This window comes from Notothenia rossii (assembly GCF_949606895.1).
Source record: "Notothenia rossii genome assembly, chromosome: 2".
In the NCBI taxonomy this organism is placed as follows: Eukaryota; Metazoa; Chordata; class Actinopteri; order Perciformes; family Nototheniidae; genus Notothenia; species Notothenia rossii.
The window spans coordinates 48,071,616-48,092,534 of NC_136904.1; the positions used below are offsets into that span (position 1 = coordinate 48,071,616).

Here is a 20,919-nt window from a genome sequence, read left to right on the forward strand (position 1 = left end):
TTTTTTACAGTACTACGGCTTCCACAGATGACAATTTCTTTATGTATTTATTGTCAAAGCATTTAATAAATTCATGACTATCGGGATGTTAAGAGCATTACATGGAATATAACAAAAGTGTTTCTGAAAACCTACCCTACCTTTAATAATCGATCAATTTGGAAATACTTAAAAAGATCAAAGCAAATTGTTACCTCCATTTATTTAAGTAGAGCCTGAGCCCACCCCTCCCTACAGGCCGATCACGCAGAATGCAGGGGCATAAACCATGTTATTGGTTACTTGCTGTTTATTCCAGCAGATACTGTAATTTGTGCACTACAAAGACTAATAGAATAGGAAGAGTTGTAAATAATGTATATCCTGATGGCCTGAAGAGTTCTGAGCTGTGTCTGGAACCTTCTCCCAGATCTCCAGAGAGAGAAAAGTGATCTGAGGAGCACAGTGAGGTTCAGAGCCACATAGGGGGCAGCATTTCACCTACTGGCTCCAACCAATTTAGAATTGACAGTAATAAATGAAAAGTCCCCTATAGTTTGCTGTCCTATTTTTATATGTATTATGTTTTAAGTTTTAATAAATATCTGCAATTGAGAACCATTGCAACAGTTTTTCCTTCGCTCTGATACCAACCAAACGAAACTGGGGAGTTGTTCTCCACTTCATGAAGTAACCTATACAATTCATGAAACTCTGCATAAGAATCCCATAAATTATCATTTTCCATCTGAAAATATTATAGACCTCACAATGAGGCTTAAGAAAAACATAAATGAAAATGATGATTTTAACGCTGATGAAGGGATCTCTTTCCTTCAGGGAAACCCTTTATGTATTTATAATCTGTTGCACATATAAACATCTCATTCCAGTTTCAGTCTCCTGGAGATTGATAACTGTAGTTCCCCGAAAGAAATCCCGAAACTTTGACAAGTAAACACCGTCTCAGGTTTCTGACTATTCTGTTTGCAATACACAACATGGGTCAAAAGTGACCCGACAGAGATTTAATTGTAAATATCTTTGCAATAAATTTATTTCACCATTCAGAATTCCAGGATTTCCTCAAGTAACTTGTTTTTGATCATCACAAATTCTTATTTTCATTTTTACTTTTTTACTTTTTTAATAAAAATCATTTTGTACGACTACCCCTCTAAATTACAACATTATGTCAAAAATGACCTGCATTCTTTTCCTATGTTATTTCATGCATGGCTGTGTTTTTTGCTATATATTTTAAAATCTATGTATTTAACCAGTTAATATTACAAAGTATTTCTTAAATATCTTATTTTTGATTATCATAAATCATTATTTTCCTTTTCTCTGTCTACATTTTGGAACTAACATAGTTTTTGTATTACTACATCAAATTTACACACATGGGTCGAAAATTTACCCGCATTCATTTCATATGTTATTTCATGCATGGCTGTGTTCTTTGCTATATCTTTTAAAAATCTATTCTTTTCATAATTTAATATTGCAAAGTATTCATTAAATATCTTGTTTTAAATGACCATAAATCATTTTTTCATTTTGTCTGTCTATATTTTGGAACTAAAAATAGGTTCTTGTATCACAACATCAAGTTTCCACATATGGGTCAGAAATGATCCGTTGCAAGTGTGAATTTGATAGGAACCTGTGATTTATAAAATGTGTGCAGTTTTGTTTTTTTTACTTTTCACTTGTCAGAATATGACGCTGGTCAGAACTGAACAACTGGACACCTGTTGGAAAGAGAAATATGACATTAGCATATTCTATTCTAGCTAGCATTACATTAGCATATTCTATTCTAGCTTGCTAATGTTAGTCTTGTGTTAGCTGGGTCAATTCTTGATCGCGGTCGCTAATATTAGCTAATGCAGGGGTTCTCAACCTTTTTTGGGCCAGCGCCCCCCTGTCCATTATCCAGGTCTCTTACGGCCCCCCATCAAAAAAAGTAGACTTATTTTCTTCCCTGAATATTAATGTTGACTAATATTCTGTGCTATATCATTTAAAAAGCATGTCACTGAATGCCAAATACTAGATTTGATTTAACTGGGCAGTTGGAATATCATTATCATTAGTTTACCAGAGAGCAGAAAAGCCATGTGAATATGAATTAAAATGATATTTATGAGTGTTAAACAAACTCAGACAAGAGCAGAGAATACAAACAGACTGCTACGGAACAGCAGCAATTTCACACATGTCCAGTGCAGAACAAACAGTAGGCTACAAAACTGTACATTAGGCCTACAGAACTAACAGGTCGGAAAGGTGTTGCATTTCGCCAAATTGCGGGGGGGGGAAGGTTAGTGTGAGCCCTGCGCTTGGTGGTTCTCCGCCAGTTTCTTCACTGCGGGTTGCAGAGAACTTAGTTTCAGTCGCAGTGCAACTGAGGCCGTCAAGTTCAAGCGATTGCGGTACTTGGACTGCATGTGGAGGACCTGGCTGAATCCCTGCTCCACGAGGTATGTGGTTGGGAAAGCCAGAAGAAGCAGCCCCGCTTTCTCCCAGAGAGCCGGGTAACGCTGAGAGTATTTGACCCACATGTTGCCCCAGCCAGAGGTGCGGAAAATAGCCTGGGCCTCATCGTCACTCTGGATGTCGATGAGATGCTCCTGTATTGCTGGCTCGCATTCCGCCACGTCCGCCTGAAAGGGCTGCACCACCCAGGTGGGAACATCGAGGTCCAAAAGATCTCTGAAGCGGATCTTCAAGTCAGCATTCACCATCCTCAGGTGGTCTGTGTAAATGAGGAGGCGCTCATCGGTAAGAGCCTCAGACACCTGCAATGAGTATAACCAGGAAATTGTTATCGGTGCAGAATGTTACCATCCGATTTTAAACTGTTTATTTTATTGCTAATTAGTTTACTTATTGATGTTTCTTTAATCTCATAATACATTCAGAACATAAGTTATTTATACTAACCAGGAACACAAATATAGTGTTGCATAGAGTAGCCTACATTTATTACATGTATTATTTATTATTATCATTATTTAGTAGCCTAGGCTAGATCACCTTGGTCAACAGCGGGAAATGAGCAAACTGCCTCCTGCCTATGCTCTGCCGGTATAGATCCAGCCTGGAGGTGAGACTGTGGATGACCGCCTTGCTCTGGATCAAAGTAACTCCTTTTCCTTGGAGCTTCAGCGTGACTTCATTCATTTTGCCAAAGAAGTCTGCGAGGTACATGATGCCGCAGCGGCTGGATGACACCTGTTCCCCGAGAGCTGCATCCACCTCCTCCAGGAACTCCACGATGCTGTCAAACAGCTGACAAAAACGAGCAAGGCAGTTTCCTTTTGAGAGCCAGCGGACATCAGTGTGGAGAAGAAGACGCTCAAAGGTCTCATCATTTTCCTGACACAGCTGTCGGAACAATCTGTTTTTCAGGGCGTGGGCTTTTATTTTGTTTATTGCCTTTACTGCAACATTGAGAGACTCGTGGAGAGGTGGACTTTTAGATTTGGCCACAAGGTTGTGGCGGTGCAAGACACAGTGGACTGTGAGGACATGCGGGACCTTCTCCTTCAGCAGAGTGGTGAAGCCACGGTACCTGCCAACCATGGAAGGGGCACCGTCAGTAGCACATGCAAGGATGTTGTTGATCGGGATTGATTTCTCCTGTAGATAAGCATCCAGTGCATTAAAAATGGTCTGGCTCTTGGTGTCTGTGACCAGATATTTGGAAAATAAAAATTCCTCAGCCATCTCCTGACTGTTGGAGGTGCTATAGCGGACATAGGCCATCAACAGAACATTGTTGTCAGAAGTGGTTGTCTCATCCAGCTGAAGGCTGAATGAAGTTTCCCGCAGGATGGCACACAGCTGCTCCTCTGTATCAGCGCCCATTTCATCAATCCTGTGTGCTACGGTGTCATTACTGAGTGGGATGGATTTCAGAACCTGTGTGGGATCACGCTCCATCACAGTAGATATGACCTATTTGATGGCAGGGAGTACCAACTTCTCTTCGATTGTGAACCGCTGCCCACATTTGGCTCCCAGCAAGGAGATGTTATATGACGCTATTAGCCCGCTGTCAGTCTGGGTGGTCTTCCTAGCGAAGATACTGCTGATGGTGCTCCTACCATGTTTCTCTTTGAGGGCCTGGAAGAACGGACGCTCCTTATCGGCTTTATCCGGGTGGATCTTGGTAAGGTGCTCCTTTAAACGTGAGGGTTTCATTCCCTCATTGGAAAATACATGTTCGCAAAGTAAACACATTGGGAGTTGTGCATTGGTAGGAGACGGTATAAAGCCATAGCTAAGATATTCAATAGAGTACTGTCTGCATTTTATCTTTTTCGCGGCCATTTTGTTGATGTGATATGATTTTTGTTGTTTTATGATGCTAATATTTAGGTGGGGGGGGGGGGGGGGGGGGGGTAGTGTCACGATATGGCGGCAAACGCTAGAGGGCTAGCTGGTGACATGACAAGACATTGTGCCGGGAGCGGACCGGAAGTCGTTGTAATTTTGAACAAACAGAGCTCTGTGTGGAGCAGCCTGGCTAGCCAGCTCTTCCATGTTGGAGCAGACATAGAAACTGGTATTATTTTCATAAACTGACCACTTAGTTCGAATCTGTTAGTGGAATTTGTCATATCAAAACATATCAAAATGTAACAAAGTGACACAGATTATTAACAGTCGCGATCCCAAAATTACAACGACTTCCGGTCCGCTCCCGGCTGCTTTTTGTAGGGTACGTTCGTAAATGCGCTCAGAGCGCTCCGAGCGTCCCCGTTCCACAGTCCAGAGCGCTGCGCTCTCAGCGCTCACAGCTGGGTGCTCTGGCGGCACAGACGGGTTGTCCGAGCGGACTAACCGTTCGTGCATTTACGAACGTACCCGTAATAACACTGCTGACAGCTGACCAATCGCAAGCAGAGTTGTGGTTTCCTATAGCAACAAAAGATGCTGACAGCTGCTTTTTGTATAGGAAAAGACTCTGTGGTCAGAGTTTTTCATGACAAAAAGACATTATGCGTGAACGCCCCCCAAGAACACCTCAACGCCCCCCTTTCAAAAATATTGCTTCCAGCGCCCCCCGATGTTCTCTGAACACCCCCTGGGGGGGCGGTACCGCCCCCGTTGAGAACCAGTGAGCTAATGCATACATGCCAACTCTCTTGCCAGATCATGTATGAAATGTAATCATGTCTTACAAAATAAATACGCTATACTATTTTCAACCCATTTGTCAATCTGGAAATACATACATAATAATAAATAAATACATTTAAATACAGTCATATAAAGGTATAAGCTGATGTCAGCTACTGTAGGGCAACAAAATAAAACTTGAATTAGAAAAGTGTACTGTATAATTTATCAACTGATGTTGTAAATATTATTTTGATTTTCTTCATCCACAGTATGGCTCGTCACACTCATTCACGTTTCACGGCTGAAATGGTCATCGAGATTTTACATTAAGGCGAGACACCCCAGGTGAATACGGTAATTTTTTTAACTTAAAGGTATCAGCTAGAAATTTCTCCAGTTAATTACTTACAATAAGGCAATTGTCTTTTGTATTACAAGTTTTCTGAAATAGCATGTTTAAATATGCAAATTACTCATTATGTCATCAAATATGTGCATATTTTAACACATTTCAGGAATCGAAATCTGAACTTTGGATAAAGCCAGGTTCAAAATTCTAGTTTCATTTTGTAGTCATATTAGTATCTCAGGCTTTTACAGAAGGGATTTTGGATATCTCTTTTTATCACTCCATAAATCAGAAAATACTGTCAACAGCCCTAAAATATCAATTTTTGCCATGTTTTTAGATATACAATGTTGTATAATTAAGGCTATGAATGATATATGAACAAACCCTTATGTAAAAGCCTTCATAATATTGATAAGAATATAACTGGAAGGTTTGGTGTGTCTACGTGCTACTGAAGTTGAAATTTCGCACTCAGAGTAGGAAAAAAACTAATTTGGAGAAAACGACCTTTAAAGATTGCAGCGAGGCGCTAGCTAAGCCCTGCTGTTCTCTGGATGACAGCTTGCGCCTCGACGCACTCCGTGAAGGTATTTCATGTTCGGGGTAATTTGTTTTTTGTATAATCTTGCTTCGTGCAAGGGATAATTGTTGTCGTCTTCTCTGTAAACTTTTTTTTCGCCGTTCTTTTGCCATTTTGAGATTTCAATTTCTAGCGGAAAGCTAACCAGGAAGTGTTTTAGCACACCACGTGACGCATCTGAACGAATCACGTTGTCTGAAATTGACACCAGCCAATGAGATTTCGTTTCTTGGTTTAAGACCCCTTTGTGCTTTCCCGATTGGTCGCTGATACAAAGGAAATGACCATATTTGGATCCGATGAGATTGTGCAGGAGAGACAGAGCTTTCCAACGATATCTCTGATGACATGGTGCACACAGCGGTCGCGGTACTTTATGTTACGTTAGAAAGCTAACTTTTGGTGAATTTAGGAGAAATCTACTGACGCAAATAGACAAACTATTGTCAAATAAACACTTAAATGTGTATTTTGTACGTTTTCCTTCCAAAAGCCTGAAAGAAAACATGTTATAGAATCAAAATAGCACAAAATCTCAAAATTGACCAGTGCTTGAAAAACGATGTTTTTGCCTGCCGTGTCTCGCCTTAAGAACAGGATAAGGAAGATGGAGCAATCCTTGATTCTGACTCTGAGTCTGACCTCTCTGATGATGACGTAGACTATGTGCCACAGGGTCAAGCTTAAGTTGATGGTGATGAAGAGGACTCCTTGGACGAGCTAGAAGACTTGTCTGATGAGTCCTCTGAAGAGGAAACTGAGACCCAGGCCAATAGGCTAAGTAAAAAGGGGTCTTACTGGAATGAGCAACCCCCGACTCAAGACAGAGCAAGAACCCATCACATCCTGAGGAGGTGTCCAGGACCCGTATCTGGTTCAACAATCATTTCACCAAAAGATGCCTGGGAGTTGTTCATTAGTGATCACATCATAGAGGAGGTTTTAAGATGCACTAACTTAGAGGGACGCAGAGCCGCAGGAGCAAAAGGAAAAGAGTGGAGATGCCTCGACAAAGTGGAATTCACGGCATTTATTGGTTTGACCCTCCTTGCAGGGGGGGACAAGAGCTGGGATGTGGCCTTGCGGGAGCTCTTTCTGGATCCCCTGCAAAATCTGATGTATAAGGCCACCATGGGGTTCCACAGATATGAGGATATCCGCCGCCTTATACGGTTTGATGATAAGAGGACTAGGGCTGTTCGACTGGAAACAGACCACATGGCTGCATTCAGATATGTGTGGGACTGTTTCCTGGCCAATTGCAAGAAAGTGTTCGTCCCCAGTGATTGTGTCACTATAGATGAGCTGCTTGTGCCATTCCGTGGAATGTGCAAGTTCTAACAATACATGCCCAGCAAGCCAGCAAAATATGGGATCAAAATCTTTTGGATGTGCGATGCAAGGGTCCATTATGCATTCAATGGCATGATCTATACAGGGCGACAGCCAGGAGAGGATGTTCAGAGGAACCTTGGCGAGAATATTGTCCAACAGTTGTCCAGCGGAATAAGACACACAGGTGAATATAGAATACAGAGTATACATACAGTTAATATACTCTTGAAGTTCTAGCAACATACCTACTTTTCCACTCTCTCATAGTGTCTATTTCATTTTGTATTACCATTGTGAGAAATTGATTAATTTATAAGCATAGAATGGAATAAAATACAATGCAGTACTCCATAATAATAATAATAATAATAATCAATATTCCATCAGGTTTATTTTAATGTTAGAATTTAGAGAATTACATGTTGACTAAATTGACCATTCATTTTTTTTGTTCTGTTCATAGGTCGCAACATAACCACGGATAACTTCTTTACCAGCATTCCTTTGGCTGAGAAGCTCCTAGAGAAGAACCTTACGCTTGTGGGGACTCTTCGCCAGACCAAGCCAGACATACCACCTGTCATGAAGCCAAACAAACTGAGAGAGAAGTACAGCTCCAAATTTGGATTCTGTGGCAACATGACAATGGTGAGCTATGTCCCGAAAAGGGGAAGGCTGTTGTGCTGCTAAACACAATGCATGATGACACAGCAGTGGATGACCAGAGTGTTAAAAGGAAGCCAGAAGTGATCCAATATTACAACCACACAAAATCAGGAGTGGACACAATGGATCAAATGGTTTGCACGTACACCTGCAAGCGGAGAACACGGAGGTGGCCCATGGTGCTCTGGCACAATGTGCTGGATGTTGCCACCCTCAACGCCTTCACCAGTTACACTGCACAACACCCTGGTTACATGGGTGGTGTGACCAAGGCACGGCGTATCTTCATAAAGGAGCTGGGCAAAGAGCTGGTCATGCCACACATGAGTAGACGCATGGAGGGCACGTCCCACCTCCAAACCCATATTACAGAGGCAATGGAAAGATATGGGTTAAAAAAAGTAAGCGCAGCCACCACCCAGCCACAGGAGGGCCAAGTGAAGAGGAAGAGGTGCAAGATCTGCCCAACTGCCAAAGATCGAAAAGCCAGCAGCTGGTGTTCCAAGTGCACCAGCCCTGTGTGCAAGGAGCACAAACATATTGTTTTGATTTGTGAGGCATGTATGCACTAGATTGCAACTTACTCATATGAGTTCATTTCATGAGTTTGTTTCATGAGTGTCATGAGTTCATTTTAAACATTCAGCATTCACCACAGTTCACTGCATTAACAATACAGATTCACTAACAGTTCAAAAAGTTCAAAATTAGTTTTATCAGTTGTATGGTGTATGCTATGTGTGAGTGTGACAAATAAACATTTCAAATATGAAATGTGTTATTCTTTGGTCCAAATCACTGCTAAAATGTTTTTTGACAAAATCATTATTATAGTATGTCTTTTTTTTTTTAAATACCACACTTGCATACATGGGTCATTTTCGACCCATGTCTGTAAACTTGATGTAATATTATAAAAACTATTTTAGTTTAGTAATTAATAAAGGAGAAACAAAAGTAATGATTTAGGGTTTTCAAAAACAAGATATTTAATGAATATTTTGAATATTTAATGATGAAATAAGTTGATTTCCAAAAATATAGCAAAGAAACACTTTAAGTCACTAAGTCAATATGGGTCATTTTTGACCCATGTTGTGTCTTAGAGGGGGTTTCCATAGCTTGTGTATCAGAAGGTTAAGAAAAAAGTGACTATGAGATTCCAAGAAGTTTAGACACACCTGTATGCTCACGTTCAGAAGGCTTGATAGTGTTGTGATGGTGGAAACAAGCTTTCTCATGTTCCCTGTGAACCTCTCAGACTGGGATCCTAACCTGCAGGTAAACACAAAATACTGAACCGATGGCAGCCTGTACTGATGATGCAGATGTTGTGAGTTAGCAGATGATCCCACAGTGGCAGCTAGTAGGCGGACTGGGTGGGCTTCAGCTACGTGACAGAGCAGCCCCCACTGGGAGGAAGTGGGGGTTGCTGCTGAGTGTATGTATGTGTGCGTATGTGTGTGTATATGTGTGTAGAAGATCAAGGGTAACCCTGGCCATAGAGGGGGTCAGCGGTGTGACAGCGAGGCTCTCCTAGCGACGGGGCCCAGGAATGTTCTCAGGGCCCGGGCCAGGGGAAGTCGGTGGCCCGGGAACAATCACACAAGAGTTAATATTGGCCCTGCAGGGCAGAGGTTAAATGCCTGGAGGTCACAGGACAGAGGAGGGCTGCAACCAGACGGGGGTGTGTGCTGCGCTATGTGTGTGTGTGTGTGTGTGTGTGTGTGTGTGTGTGTGTGTGTGTGTGTGTGTGTGTGTGTGTGTGTGTATGTGTGTGTGTGTGTGTGTGTGTGTGTGTGTGTGTGTGTGTGTGTGTTTGTGTGCTTGTGTGTATGTGTGTGTGTGTGTGTGTGTGTGTGTGTGTGTGTGTGTGTGTGTGTGTGTGTGTGTGTGTGTGTGTGTGTGTGTGTGTGTGTATGTATGTGTGTGTTCCAGCATTATGTTCTGAAATGTCTTGCCATCCCAGCAGTCTCTAAAGTTCCACACAAGAGAAGGAGCAGTCATAGAGAGAATCTGAGTCAGCATCAAGGAAAAGTGTATTCCTAAGGGGAGACAAACACTATTGCAGTGGCAAAAAAAAATCATGATAACAAATTTAAACACTGACAATGCTACTTGGTACTTACACCATTCTCTGCAAAATGTAGCTTATTGTATGTTCTTTATGTGTATAGTTAACTGCATCTTTATTACTTGCATCATAATCTTGCACTCTTTGATTTTGCTCTGTTTCTTCTTGCACTATTTTGAATTGTTTTCACTTTTGTTTTATTGTTATAAGTCTCATATACATTGTGTTACATTTTTGGAGGAGCCTGAGTCTTAAGATTTCTATCGCCACAACTATGGTAGCTACTGGACATGAGAATAAAGCCTTTACGTTTTGAATGAATAACAATAAGACAGGAGTCGCACAGTCTTCTACATGCTCTCAATCTTGTTTCCATTACAACTCCAAACAAATGTTATCATTACTAATGTTTGAATGAATTCTGAATGACCAACATATTTAGATGTTCATGATTCAGCCCTCTAATCTTTGATAACAGCTGATTCTTCAGATCAGTGTAAAGGTGTGATTGACGTTTTCTTCCATGCTTTGGATTATAACATGAATGGTTTAGAAAGAAGTTCTTTAAAACGTTTTTGTCTTCTATCGCCTTTCCATGAGGCAACGTCAATGTGTGTGCCAACATCACCGGTTTATAATGAATATTTTTTTTTTTATTTAGCCTTTGTTTAACCAGATAAAAAAGCATTGAGATAAAATCTCATTTACAATGCTGACCTGGCCAAGAAGGCAGCCACGTTACACATTATTACACATAACACAGACATATCAAATACAGAGAACACAACTAAGTAAACAAAAGCAGTCACACAGTGTGCACATTTGGGAAAGTAAGAAAGGTAGACTACTTATTACTGCAAGAGCAGCTGGTGGTAAGGACTTCCGACAACTTCAATTTAAAACATGCTATTGAGACAAGTGCCCTCAGTTTGAGTTGTGATTGAAGGTCATTCCAAGACCAAGGACCATAATAAAAAAGACTCCTTTTTCCAGCCTAAGTCCGCGCAGCAGGAAACTGTAACCGTATCCAGGCACTGGATCTGAGGTTGTAAGATTCACAAACTGGAGCAAATCGGGCACATACTGTATGTCTTGGAAGCTTAGAGTTTATACAGTTTGCAATGATGAGTCCTATAGGGTGAATTTGATATATAACGCAGTGCAGCATGGTAGAATGGGTCAAGTTTGGTCAAAACAGTGGGAAAGGCAAATCTATGAATGGTATCACCGTAGTCCAGCTGGGACAGGAATTAGCCAGAGACAAACCTTTCACAGGATGAAGTTGAAAAACAACATTTAAGTCTGAAAATGAAGCCAAGAGTGAATTTCAATTTCTTTGTTAGAACTTCAATATGGTGTTTGAAGTTCAGATTACTGTCCAACCAAAAGCCCAGATATTTGTAGGTATCAACAAACTCAACAGAGACGCCATCAAGGGTGTCAATGGAGAGGCAAGAGGACGCTGACTTGGGAGCAAAGAGCATTGCTTTGGTTTTCTTACTGTTCAATAGCAGTTTGGAATCAAGAAGTAAATGCTGCAGCGTGATGAAGTCAGATTTTAATTTGGAAACGTCCATGTCCAGAGAAGGAGCACATGAATATACAATAGTGTCATCAGCATACATATGATAGGTAGAAAATTGCATCTGATTACAAATATTGTTTACATATAATAAAAAGAGTAAGGGCCCCAAAATAGAGCCCTGTGGAACTCCCTTCTCCAAGGTGACAGGGTCAGAGACAGTACCCAAGCTGACGCATTGAGTACGGTCGGTTAGATAACTCTGAAACCAGCAAATGCATGGGTGTAGGAAGCATCCTGAATGTGGGGGGGGACATTTTTAACGGGGGGTTTGGGGATCCCCCCCCACAAAAAAAATAATTGATTTCCTGTATTCTGGTGCATTTTAACAGGTGGTTTGATACTTTTATGTGGCTATACTAGCATGAGGAAAATGATGGGTACATTTTGCAATTTCATCCAGTAGTAAAGAAAGGAAACATATATTATTATTAATTTAGAGCCGTCTTTGAATTAATAAAAAGCAGTTTAAATTCCCATTTTTTGTACATTTATATACAACAATAAATATTTGTGAGTGCATTGAGAAATATTGTTGTGGAGTCATTTATATATAAATCGCAAAATACATGTATGAATCCTTCTGTAAGCATTTATTAATTTTGAGACTGATCTGACTCCATACAGATGTTAAGTTCACCTATGAATGGTATCATTGACTTAAATGTTCAAATAAATGTTGCTTTTCTGTCTAGATTGGTCATATGATGCCCCTTGACTGAAATGTTTCCTGTTCAATATCCCCACTGATTTCCTTAAAATTCTGGGATGAGAGTCCACATCACAATTTACTCTAAACTGTCATTTCCCTTTCATCACTCACCTCAACAACGGACCTCTCTCCACTGTCCCTGTGTTCTGCCTCTGACTCACTCTCAAGCGCCTAGATGTCAAGAGAGGAGGTGAAGTGATCATTATTTATTGAGCAGTATACTCTTCCACATTGAATCATAACAAGTCATACTGAATTTAAATACAACTGACTCTAAAGTAAGTCCCAGTCTGTGACATTGGACATTTTGAAGAATCAAAGTCCCAAGCAGTAGGTAGAATATTAGCTAGTCTATGTAATGTGCACAGAAAATAAATAGTTAACTGAATACTGGGATGGAAATTACCTATAAGCACTCAGTAAAACATAAACACACACAAAAAGCTTCTGAATGATAAGAAGTATAATTAAAACATAATGCACATTACCATTTTGAGAGAGAGTACCTAAGTTAAAGAACTCAGAAAATAATCTCTTATCGAACTGAGGCTCCAGTAAAACACACCGACTGCGTCTACATGGACATCAGTAAGCCGTTTACGAGTATTATCCCGGTTATGATCATATTGGGGATATGGTGTTTACATGAGCACAGAGAGATCGGGTTATTCATGTTCCGATAAATACTAGTAACCTGGCATTTTGATGCCTTTTCTCATCTAAACCATTCAGTATTTGTATCTCTCTATCATGACATAAAGACAAAACTCCTCTCAAGAAGTGAGACGCTTTTGCCATCACTGTTAACTGATTAACTGCTACCAGCTGAAGACTTACTTTCCTCTTCTTTGAAATGTTCTTATGTACATGTTGTCTGGGGGAGAAAACATATCAAACCAAGAGATCGTCAGCTTTGATCTTCACTGTATTAACAATGTCCTGAACATTTGGTGTGTGTGCCTTACCTCTGCTACCGGCATCACTTCATACAACAGGTCTGAGCTGTCCAACTATGACAACACTCCTTGAACATGCGTGCGCTATGGGAGAATCTGCCTTGGTACAAAGTACCAGTGAAAACATGGTACGGAGTTTCATTGATTTGGGCATTCTTTCAATAAGCACGTGGAATGGATTTGATAGTGAAGCACTGATACAGCGATCTACAAAGTGCGGCGAGTGGATAAACCGATTCACAGACTTTCCACATGGTAAAAGTGGGGGGTTCTAAACAGGGGCGCCGTAAGGGGGTGAAAAGTTAGGACGATTCAAAGGGCCCGTGACTGACGGGGGCCCCAAAATGTTTAGAACATTAAGAAAAAAATGTTTAAGTAACCTTTCATCAATCCTCAATAATTAACATTAAAATAACGTTATATTGATAAAGTGCTCACTAAACTTACGATTAATTTAACTTATTTTCTTCCAAAAGTTAATTATCCAAAGCCTCTGTACCCCCCCTTCTATTTACATGTAATGGTTTGGTCCTGCTTCCAAACGCGGTGCGGCACCGGCACTTGCAGAGAGTGAAAACATGTGAGGAGGGATGCTAGCCTAGTACTTAGCCTACACTTGTGTTGTACGGTGTCTCAACGACTCAAAAAGTCAGGCTCTAAGAAAAGAAGAGAAAGGAGAGAAAGAAAAGAGAGAGGGACTAAAGGGGCGACAGTATGTCATCCAGTTTTTCACAAGAAAAGGTATGGTCCATGAGTGGTGGAAATTATTCTGTTAGCTAATGTTTTGTTTTTACTAAGCTGACATTAAGTAGACTACTGTTAATATCTTTACAGAAAATTCTGAGGTTTTTCATTGTACTGCTCTTTTAGCTGACATTTAAAGGTAGGGTAGGTAATTCACTTCAGAAACACTTTTTGTTATATTCCATGAAATGCTCTTAACATCCCGATAGCAATGAATATATTAAATGCTTTGACAATAAATACATACAAACATTTCATCTGTGGAAGCCTTGGCGCTGTAAAAAGCACGACCAATCATCTGAGCCGGCCCGGCTAAAATAACTGGATGGCCTACCTGCCTGTCAGCCTTCTATCTGTGCACAAACTTATATCGTGCCCTCATTGGTCATGTGTGCGTTTGTGTGTGTTGGAGGAAGGACTCTGTAAGGAAGTCTGAAGGAAGGGGCATATTTTTTCGGTTGTGTACTTTCAAATTCTTGCGCACTCGAGCTGGTTTTTCCATTCTTACCTCCTTACCTTTAATAAATGCAGGCACATTTTTAGCACCTATTCATACTAAATCAGTTGTCCCTCCCCCTGGTGCCAGGACCAACAGATCCATCTCTAAGCTCAGCAGCCCTGTCCCCCCATAATGCTGAACCTGAACCAGCTTTTCTCCCAACTGAAGGAGGTGAGCAGCATTGTGTTGAATTACATGAAACTTAACATATTTGAAGGGAGACTATATATATATATCAAAACAAAAAGCTAACATCTTATTTTAATTATACATTTCAAACACAGTATTTTCCCTCATAGCCAATGATCTATATAAAACAAAAAACTGCTTTTAGTCTATTTGGATGATGGACAGTTTGAAGCGTTGAGTGAGGCTGTATTAGGTAAACTACATGTTAATCACCGACATTTTGGTTATGATATTAATACTAATGTTATTATATTGAAGCAGGGGTGGGGAACCTCCGGCCCCCGGGCCGTATACGGACCACTAGACCATTTGGTACGGTCCTCGAGGTAATTTATAAACAAAGTGGCCTGTGCCTGGTGGTGGGGACCAATGTGATATATTTCCATGGGGCCCAAAATCCCTGGCGGCGCCCCTGGTTCTAAACTAATCATTTGAAAAAGTGGGGGGGACTTGTCCCACCCTCATATAATGGCTGCGACGCCCATGAGCAAATGGCATTATGACCGAAACGAGACACCAACAAAACATTAGGCATAATGTGGTGATCTACAGTGTCAAATGCTTTGGCTAAGTCAATAAACAATGCAACACAAACTGATTTTTTATCCAAAGCAGCCTTAATATCATCTAAGATTTTCAGACTGGCAGTCACAGTACTGTGCTTTGATCTGAATCCAGATTGCAATGGGCTAAGGATGTTGTGTACATTTAAAACAAGTTTTAGCTGAGTAGAAACTAGGGACTCAAGAATCTTTGATAACACAGAAAGATTTGAGAAACTACGATAGTTATTCAACTCAGTGGGATCACCAGCTTTCAAGAGGGGCGATACCAGAGCTTGCTTCCACACAGCTGGCAGTGTGTGAGTGGACAGGGAGAGATTACAAATATCAGTTACTGCTTGTGCTATAATCTGAGCTGCAATTTTTTAAAAAGAACGGGTCGAGGCCGTCAGGCACTGCAGACTTTTTAGAATCAATTGAGTGCAAAGCCTATAAGACTTCTCTAGAATAATAAATCACTGAATAAGTCGGAAAAATATAAACTATAAAAATATAAAGTCGGAAATATAAACCAAATGTATATTGCCCACAAAGAAAGACACTGAGACTCCTCCCTCCAACTCTCTCTCTCCCTCCCCAAGGCTCAGGTTACTGTGGGAGGAAGGAATGTATGAATGAACGTCCTCAGTGCACGTGCCTGCACACACACACACACACACACACACACACACACACACACACACACACACACACACACACACACACACACACACACACACAGTTCATTCACAAATATCTGGCAGGGCCTGTCACCTGACCTTGTCCAAACAGAGGAAACTCAGAGAGATAGATGCTGCTGCACTTATCACTGCAGCACAGTGCAGATAGGAAGCTCTGCAGCGGGACCCGGAGCTGGAGGAACTGCATTCTTAAAAAGAAATGCAAAGTGATCATAACAATGCAACAAATGCCATTCTATGACTGCACCTACGAAAAGGTGGAAGACAGATAGCAAGAGGAGGAAGAGGAAGAAGAGGTGACGTAGGAAGAGAGTCGGGGTTAAGGAAGAGGAAGAATAGAAGGACAAATTAAGGATGGAGGAGGAAGTGGGAAGAGAAGGAAAAGGATCAGAAGAGGAGGATATAGAGGGGAAGAAAGAGCAGGGGGAGGAAGTTCTATCAAGTTTCACAATAAAAACATTGACCTACTTTTCAATGTATGTGAATGGAAACAAAGTTACTGTGAGAAGATTTCCCAAAGTAAGGCACTATTTAACCATATTAGTTCATCAGTGGAAGTCAATCTGCTGCTTAGTGTCCATTTGCTTCAGTTTAGCTTCTTGTGTTTGTATAGCCTCCACCATGAAACCTGGGGAGGAGGTGGTGAAGCTGCTTGACCTCCTCCTGGATCAGTCTTACATTAGTTACCCCTTGATCATATCATGCAAGCATTCATCCACTGAGACTTCTATAAACGTAGCCGGCTCCGGGGCGGGCCTACCTGAATGCACGCGCATCTCACCGCATAAAAGGAGGCCTCGCCTCCTGACTGTCATCCTACACCTCTCTTCAGCGAGTGGCATAGGACCGACAGAGCCCCGAGTAGAAAGCTCCGCCTGTGCTTATACAACAAGGGTTACCATACGTAACCCCTCGTTATATCTCACAGGCTCCGCCCTCTACTGGAATCTATGGGTACAGCGGGCGGAGCCCCGATGTATACACGCGCTGTCGTCCAACAACACCGTTCCACCCCACTGCCCCTGACCGGCTTTCTGGTTAGCAGCCGCTGCACCGCACCCTCCTTTACCTCGGTTGTAACCATGGAGAAGTCTGGGCCGCGGCTGACGGAGCGCACTTCGACACGCTTACCTCGCGAAAAGAGTGCTCGGAAAACAGTGCTGAGGTTTAACCCCCCCCCCCCCTCCCATAGGCAGATGGAGAGCCCCCAGCCCTGTATGGGCTCACTGTGCACCACCTCTCCCGAGTCCCTAAGGAGCACGTGTGTGTATGGACTATAGTGTGGAGGGCTCTCCCCTCCTGCCCCTAGGCAGGCAGGGAGCGCGCTCCAGCCCCGTATGGGCCCCGTGCGAAAAACGTAAGCGCATTACGTCCGTGGAGGGGGTCAGATGCCCACTGACCCACAGCCCCCACCCCCCCCTCCTCACCAGTCCTGTGTTGCCCCAGCAAGCACATACGATGAGAAAGAGCCAGACATGTCCGAGAGATACAACTTTATGAAGGGGCCTGGCGTTGACCAAGATGCCGCCGTGCATATGTCCTCTACACTCACGCCGTTGAATAAGGCTGTTGACACTAGTGTTAATTTCGTCAGCTATTTTTTTATTTAGTTTTAGTCTTAGTCGTGTGTTAAATTTCCTTTTTAGTTTTAGTCATATTTAGTCACCTTTATCCTGTTTTTATTTAGTCAAGATTTAGTCGACTAAAAGTCTGATTTTGGTTTGTGGTGTTTACCAGCTGTGTTATGGCCACATTGCTTCCCTTCTGATAAAACAATGCATTCGCTTTTTTTCTCCGCCTCATTGTAGCGAAAATGGGCCCAAATATCACATTGTTTATTTCTCCCAAGAATATGGCTTTAGACTTTTTCATCGTCATCTGTCATCTGTCCGTCATTTTGACGGACAGGATCGTAACATTTCCGTCATAATCCATTATTACCCGTCGAGTGCACAATTTATCACTCACTCGCGCTGACGGGGGGGTATTCGGTTAACGCTAGTGTGACCACTGCTCCCAAGCCCTGTTGTTGCCATTTTATTTTCTGTTGAATAAGGTTAGTTAGACCATGAGTTAGACCCGAGTCTTCCTGACAGTTCATATTGTGCCGCTGCCCGGTGTAATTAAAATGTACCGCCGCACGCAGCACAGACACACAGCTGCTGCCCAGCCGCAGCACCGGAAATGGAACTGCTGGGAGAAAAACTGTCTATCAGAGATGTAACGTTATCTTTGATAATATTTAGTCTCCTCATTTTTCTTCAACGAAAGTAAAGAGAGATTTTGGCATAGTTTTTATTTCGCAAATTACATTTTCGTCTTGTCACTTTTCGTCAACGATATTGCATGTTGATTTCGTTACAGTTATTGTTTACTGCCATCGGTGCAGTCTAGTCATCGTCTCGTTTTCGTCATTGAAAAGAAGGTTGTTGAGGAACATATTTCGTCATAGTTTTAGTCAACGAAATTAACACTAGTTGACACAGGCACAGCTCGTGTAGAGTGTGCACTGACCCCCGCGGGGCAGGCTCTCCCCGCCTGTCCGTAGGCATGTGCAAAGCACTCGCAGAGCCATCCTGCCAGGCGTTTCTTGGACAAAGCTTTCCCGATCACCCCGCCCCCAAAGCACACAAACAGCTGTTTAGTGCGTCTAAAGGTGCATCCTAACATGCTAGCGCACGCACCGGGCAGAGGAGGTGCAGTTTAGCCTCCCTGGCCGCACTATGGGGTGGAAGACTAAAACCCCTTAACTGAATAGCCCTCGACCTGAACGCACTCCTTAGGTTCTTGGGCACAAAGGAGGGGTTCGGCCTGAGTAACAAAAAGCAACTTGGGTGCATCAACAGAGCGGTTAACTCGGACACTCTTAAGGCAAGTAGCAATACTGTCTTCCACGACAGTGCTTTCAGGGAGGGGAGCTCCAGAGGCTCAAATGGTTCTATGACCAAAGCCTCGGGCACCAACGGCTGGTCCCACTGCTGGGCGGAGGCATGCACTACTGGGCGCAGCCTCCTGACCCCCTGTAAAGACATCAGTGGCTGACTAAAGGCTGACCTGCCGCCAAATCCCTCAAGGTAGGACAAAATAGGGGCTTTATTCTCCGCTCCTCACAACATCACTGGAATCCCAGCCACTTTGGCCTGTAACAGGCTGTGGTGGATCCCGCTCTAGCAGCCTGGATAGACTGAATAACTCTGTCAGACAATCCACCCTGTCTCAGCCTATCCCTCTCAGGAGCCAAGCCTGGAGAGGTTGGCCAAGAGGGAGTAACGCCCCGATTGCACCTGCCTCTTGAGACATCGCTCCGCAGAACTGAGGAATCGCCCAGGGCTGATCCACCTTCATCTGTGTCATCTCTGAGAACCACGGCGCCCCGACGCGATCCAGAGCCACTAGGATGACTGACAGACGTTCTCGCCTCACCCTCCCCAGGAGAGGGAGAATGAGACGCAGCGGTGGAAAGGTGTAGAGCAGCTTTCTTGGCCATGGCTCTTGTGCGAATGCGTCCACCCCCAAGGGCGGATCGTCGCTCTGAGCCATGGAGAACCACAGGGCACAGTGGCTGTTGTGCCGGCTGGCGAACAGGTCCCCCTCTGCTCTCCCGAACTGGGCCCAGATGTGCTTCACCACCTCCGTGTGAAGCGCCCACTCGCCTGGCAGGGGTTCGCCCCTCGACATGAGGTCGGCCCCCCTGTTCTCCAGTCCCGGGAAGTGGAGGTCTCTCAGAGACAACACCACCTCTGAAGCCCATAACCACAGTTTCTCCGCTGTGGTCAAAGGTGGCGGAGCGGACTCTGCCTGCCTGTTGATGTATGCCACTGTGGTGCTGTTGTCGCTCCTGACCAGTACATTTCTCCCCTAAATTAAGGGTTTGAAATGCTGGAGGACCAACACTATTGCCCGTAGCTTTAGGAGGCTGCTGTGCCGTGTTTCCGTTAGAGACCAGCGCCCACCTATAGCTATCTTCAGGCAGGTCCCTCCCCATCCTGTTCTGGATGCGTGTTATGGAGGTCACCCGTCCCAGTGGAGACCCCCTCCGGAGGTGATCCGGGGACCCCCAGTATCGGAGGTTGACCTCCACTAAGGGGGGGATGGTTACCAGACGTCGTTTGTGCCTCTTGGGATCTAAACGCAGGCTGGAGAACCACCTCTGCAGGCTGCGCATATGCAGTAACCAGAGCAGGACCACAACGTGAGCAGCCGCCATGAGACCCAGAGTCTGCATGATAGTCAAAGCTGTCACTATTGCCCCCTGTCGCATTCTGCGAACCGCCCGAAGCAGGGACGTGTGTCTGCTCTCTGACAGGGTGGCGCGCAGCACGCCTGCATTGAGCACCACTCCCAAATACAGCACCTGTTGGTGAGGTATGGGGGTGCTCTTTTTCCAATTGATCGCAAAGCCCAACTTGGTTAGGTGTAGGATTAATTGGGCTGTGCAAAACATTGCCCATTCCCTGGACCTGGCCATGACTATGAGATCATCCAGATAAAAGAACATTCTCATGCCATGGATGCGCAGCAGCTGGAGCGCTGTGGCCACGCATTTGCTGAATGTGCATAGGGATAGGGAGTAGCCAAACTCGTAGGCTATCCCCTGGAAGGCAAAACGCAGATATTTTCTGGAGCAATTTCTACATGAAAGTACGCGTCTTTCAGGTCGATGGTAATGAACCGATCGCCCGGCTGCACTAGCCCCGGTAACTGTGTTATCGTTAACATGCAGAATTTTCTGCAGGCAATGTGCCGATTCAGGCCGCGGAGATCTAGAATAGGTCTGAATTCCCCCTGTCGAAGGCGGCTTACTGGCCTCGGTGGCAGCCGGGCGATCGGGCCGGCCCCAGGCATTAGAAGCACAGGCGGTGCAGATCA

General features: G+C 43.5%; 1 protein-coding gene across 1 annotated transcript; it reads right to left on the reverse strand.

The window, feature by feature from the left end:
• Positions 1-2,121: 2,121 nt before the first annotated feature.
• Positions 2,122-3,198, reverse strand: LOC307029624 (zinc finger BED domain-containing protein 5-like; the record flags this gene model as incomplete). The annotated part of the gene is made up of 2 exons (XM_079665705.1): positions 2,122-2,786; positions 3,025-3,198. 2 exons carry the CDS (start codon positions 3,196-3,198, stop codon positions 2,310-2,312), a joined length of 651 nt encoding a protein of 216 aa, XP_079521831.1. The 3' UTR covers positions 2,122-2,309.
• Positions 3,199-20,919: the final 17,721 nt, after the last annotated feature.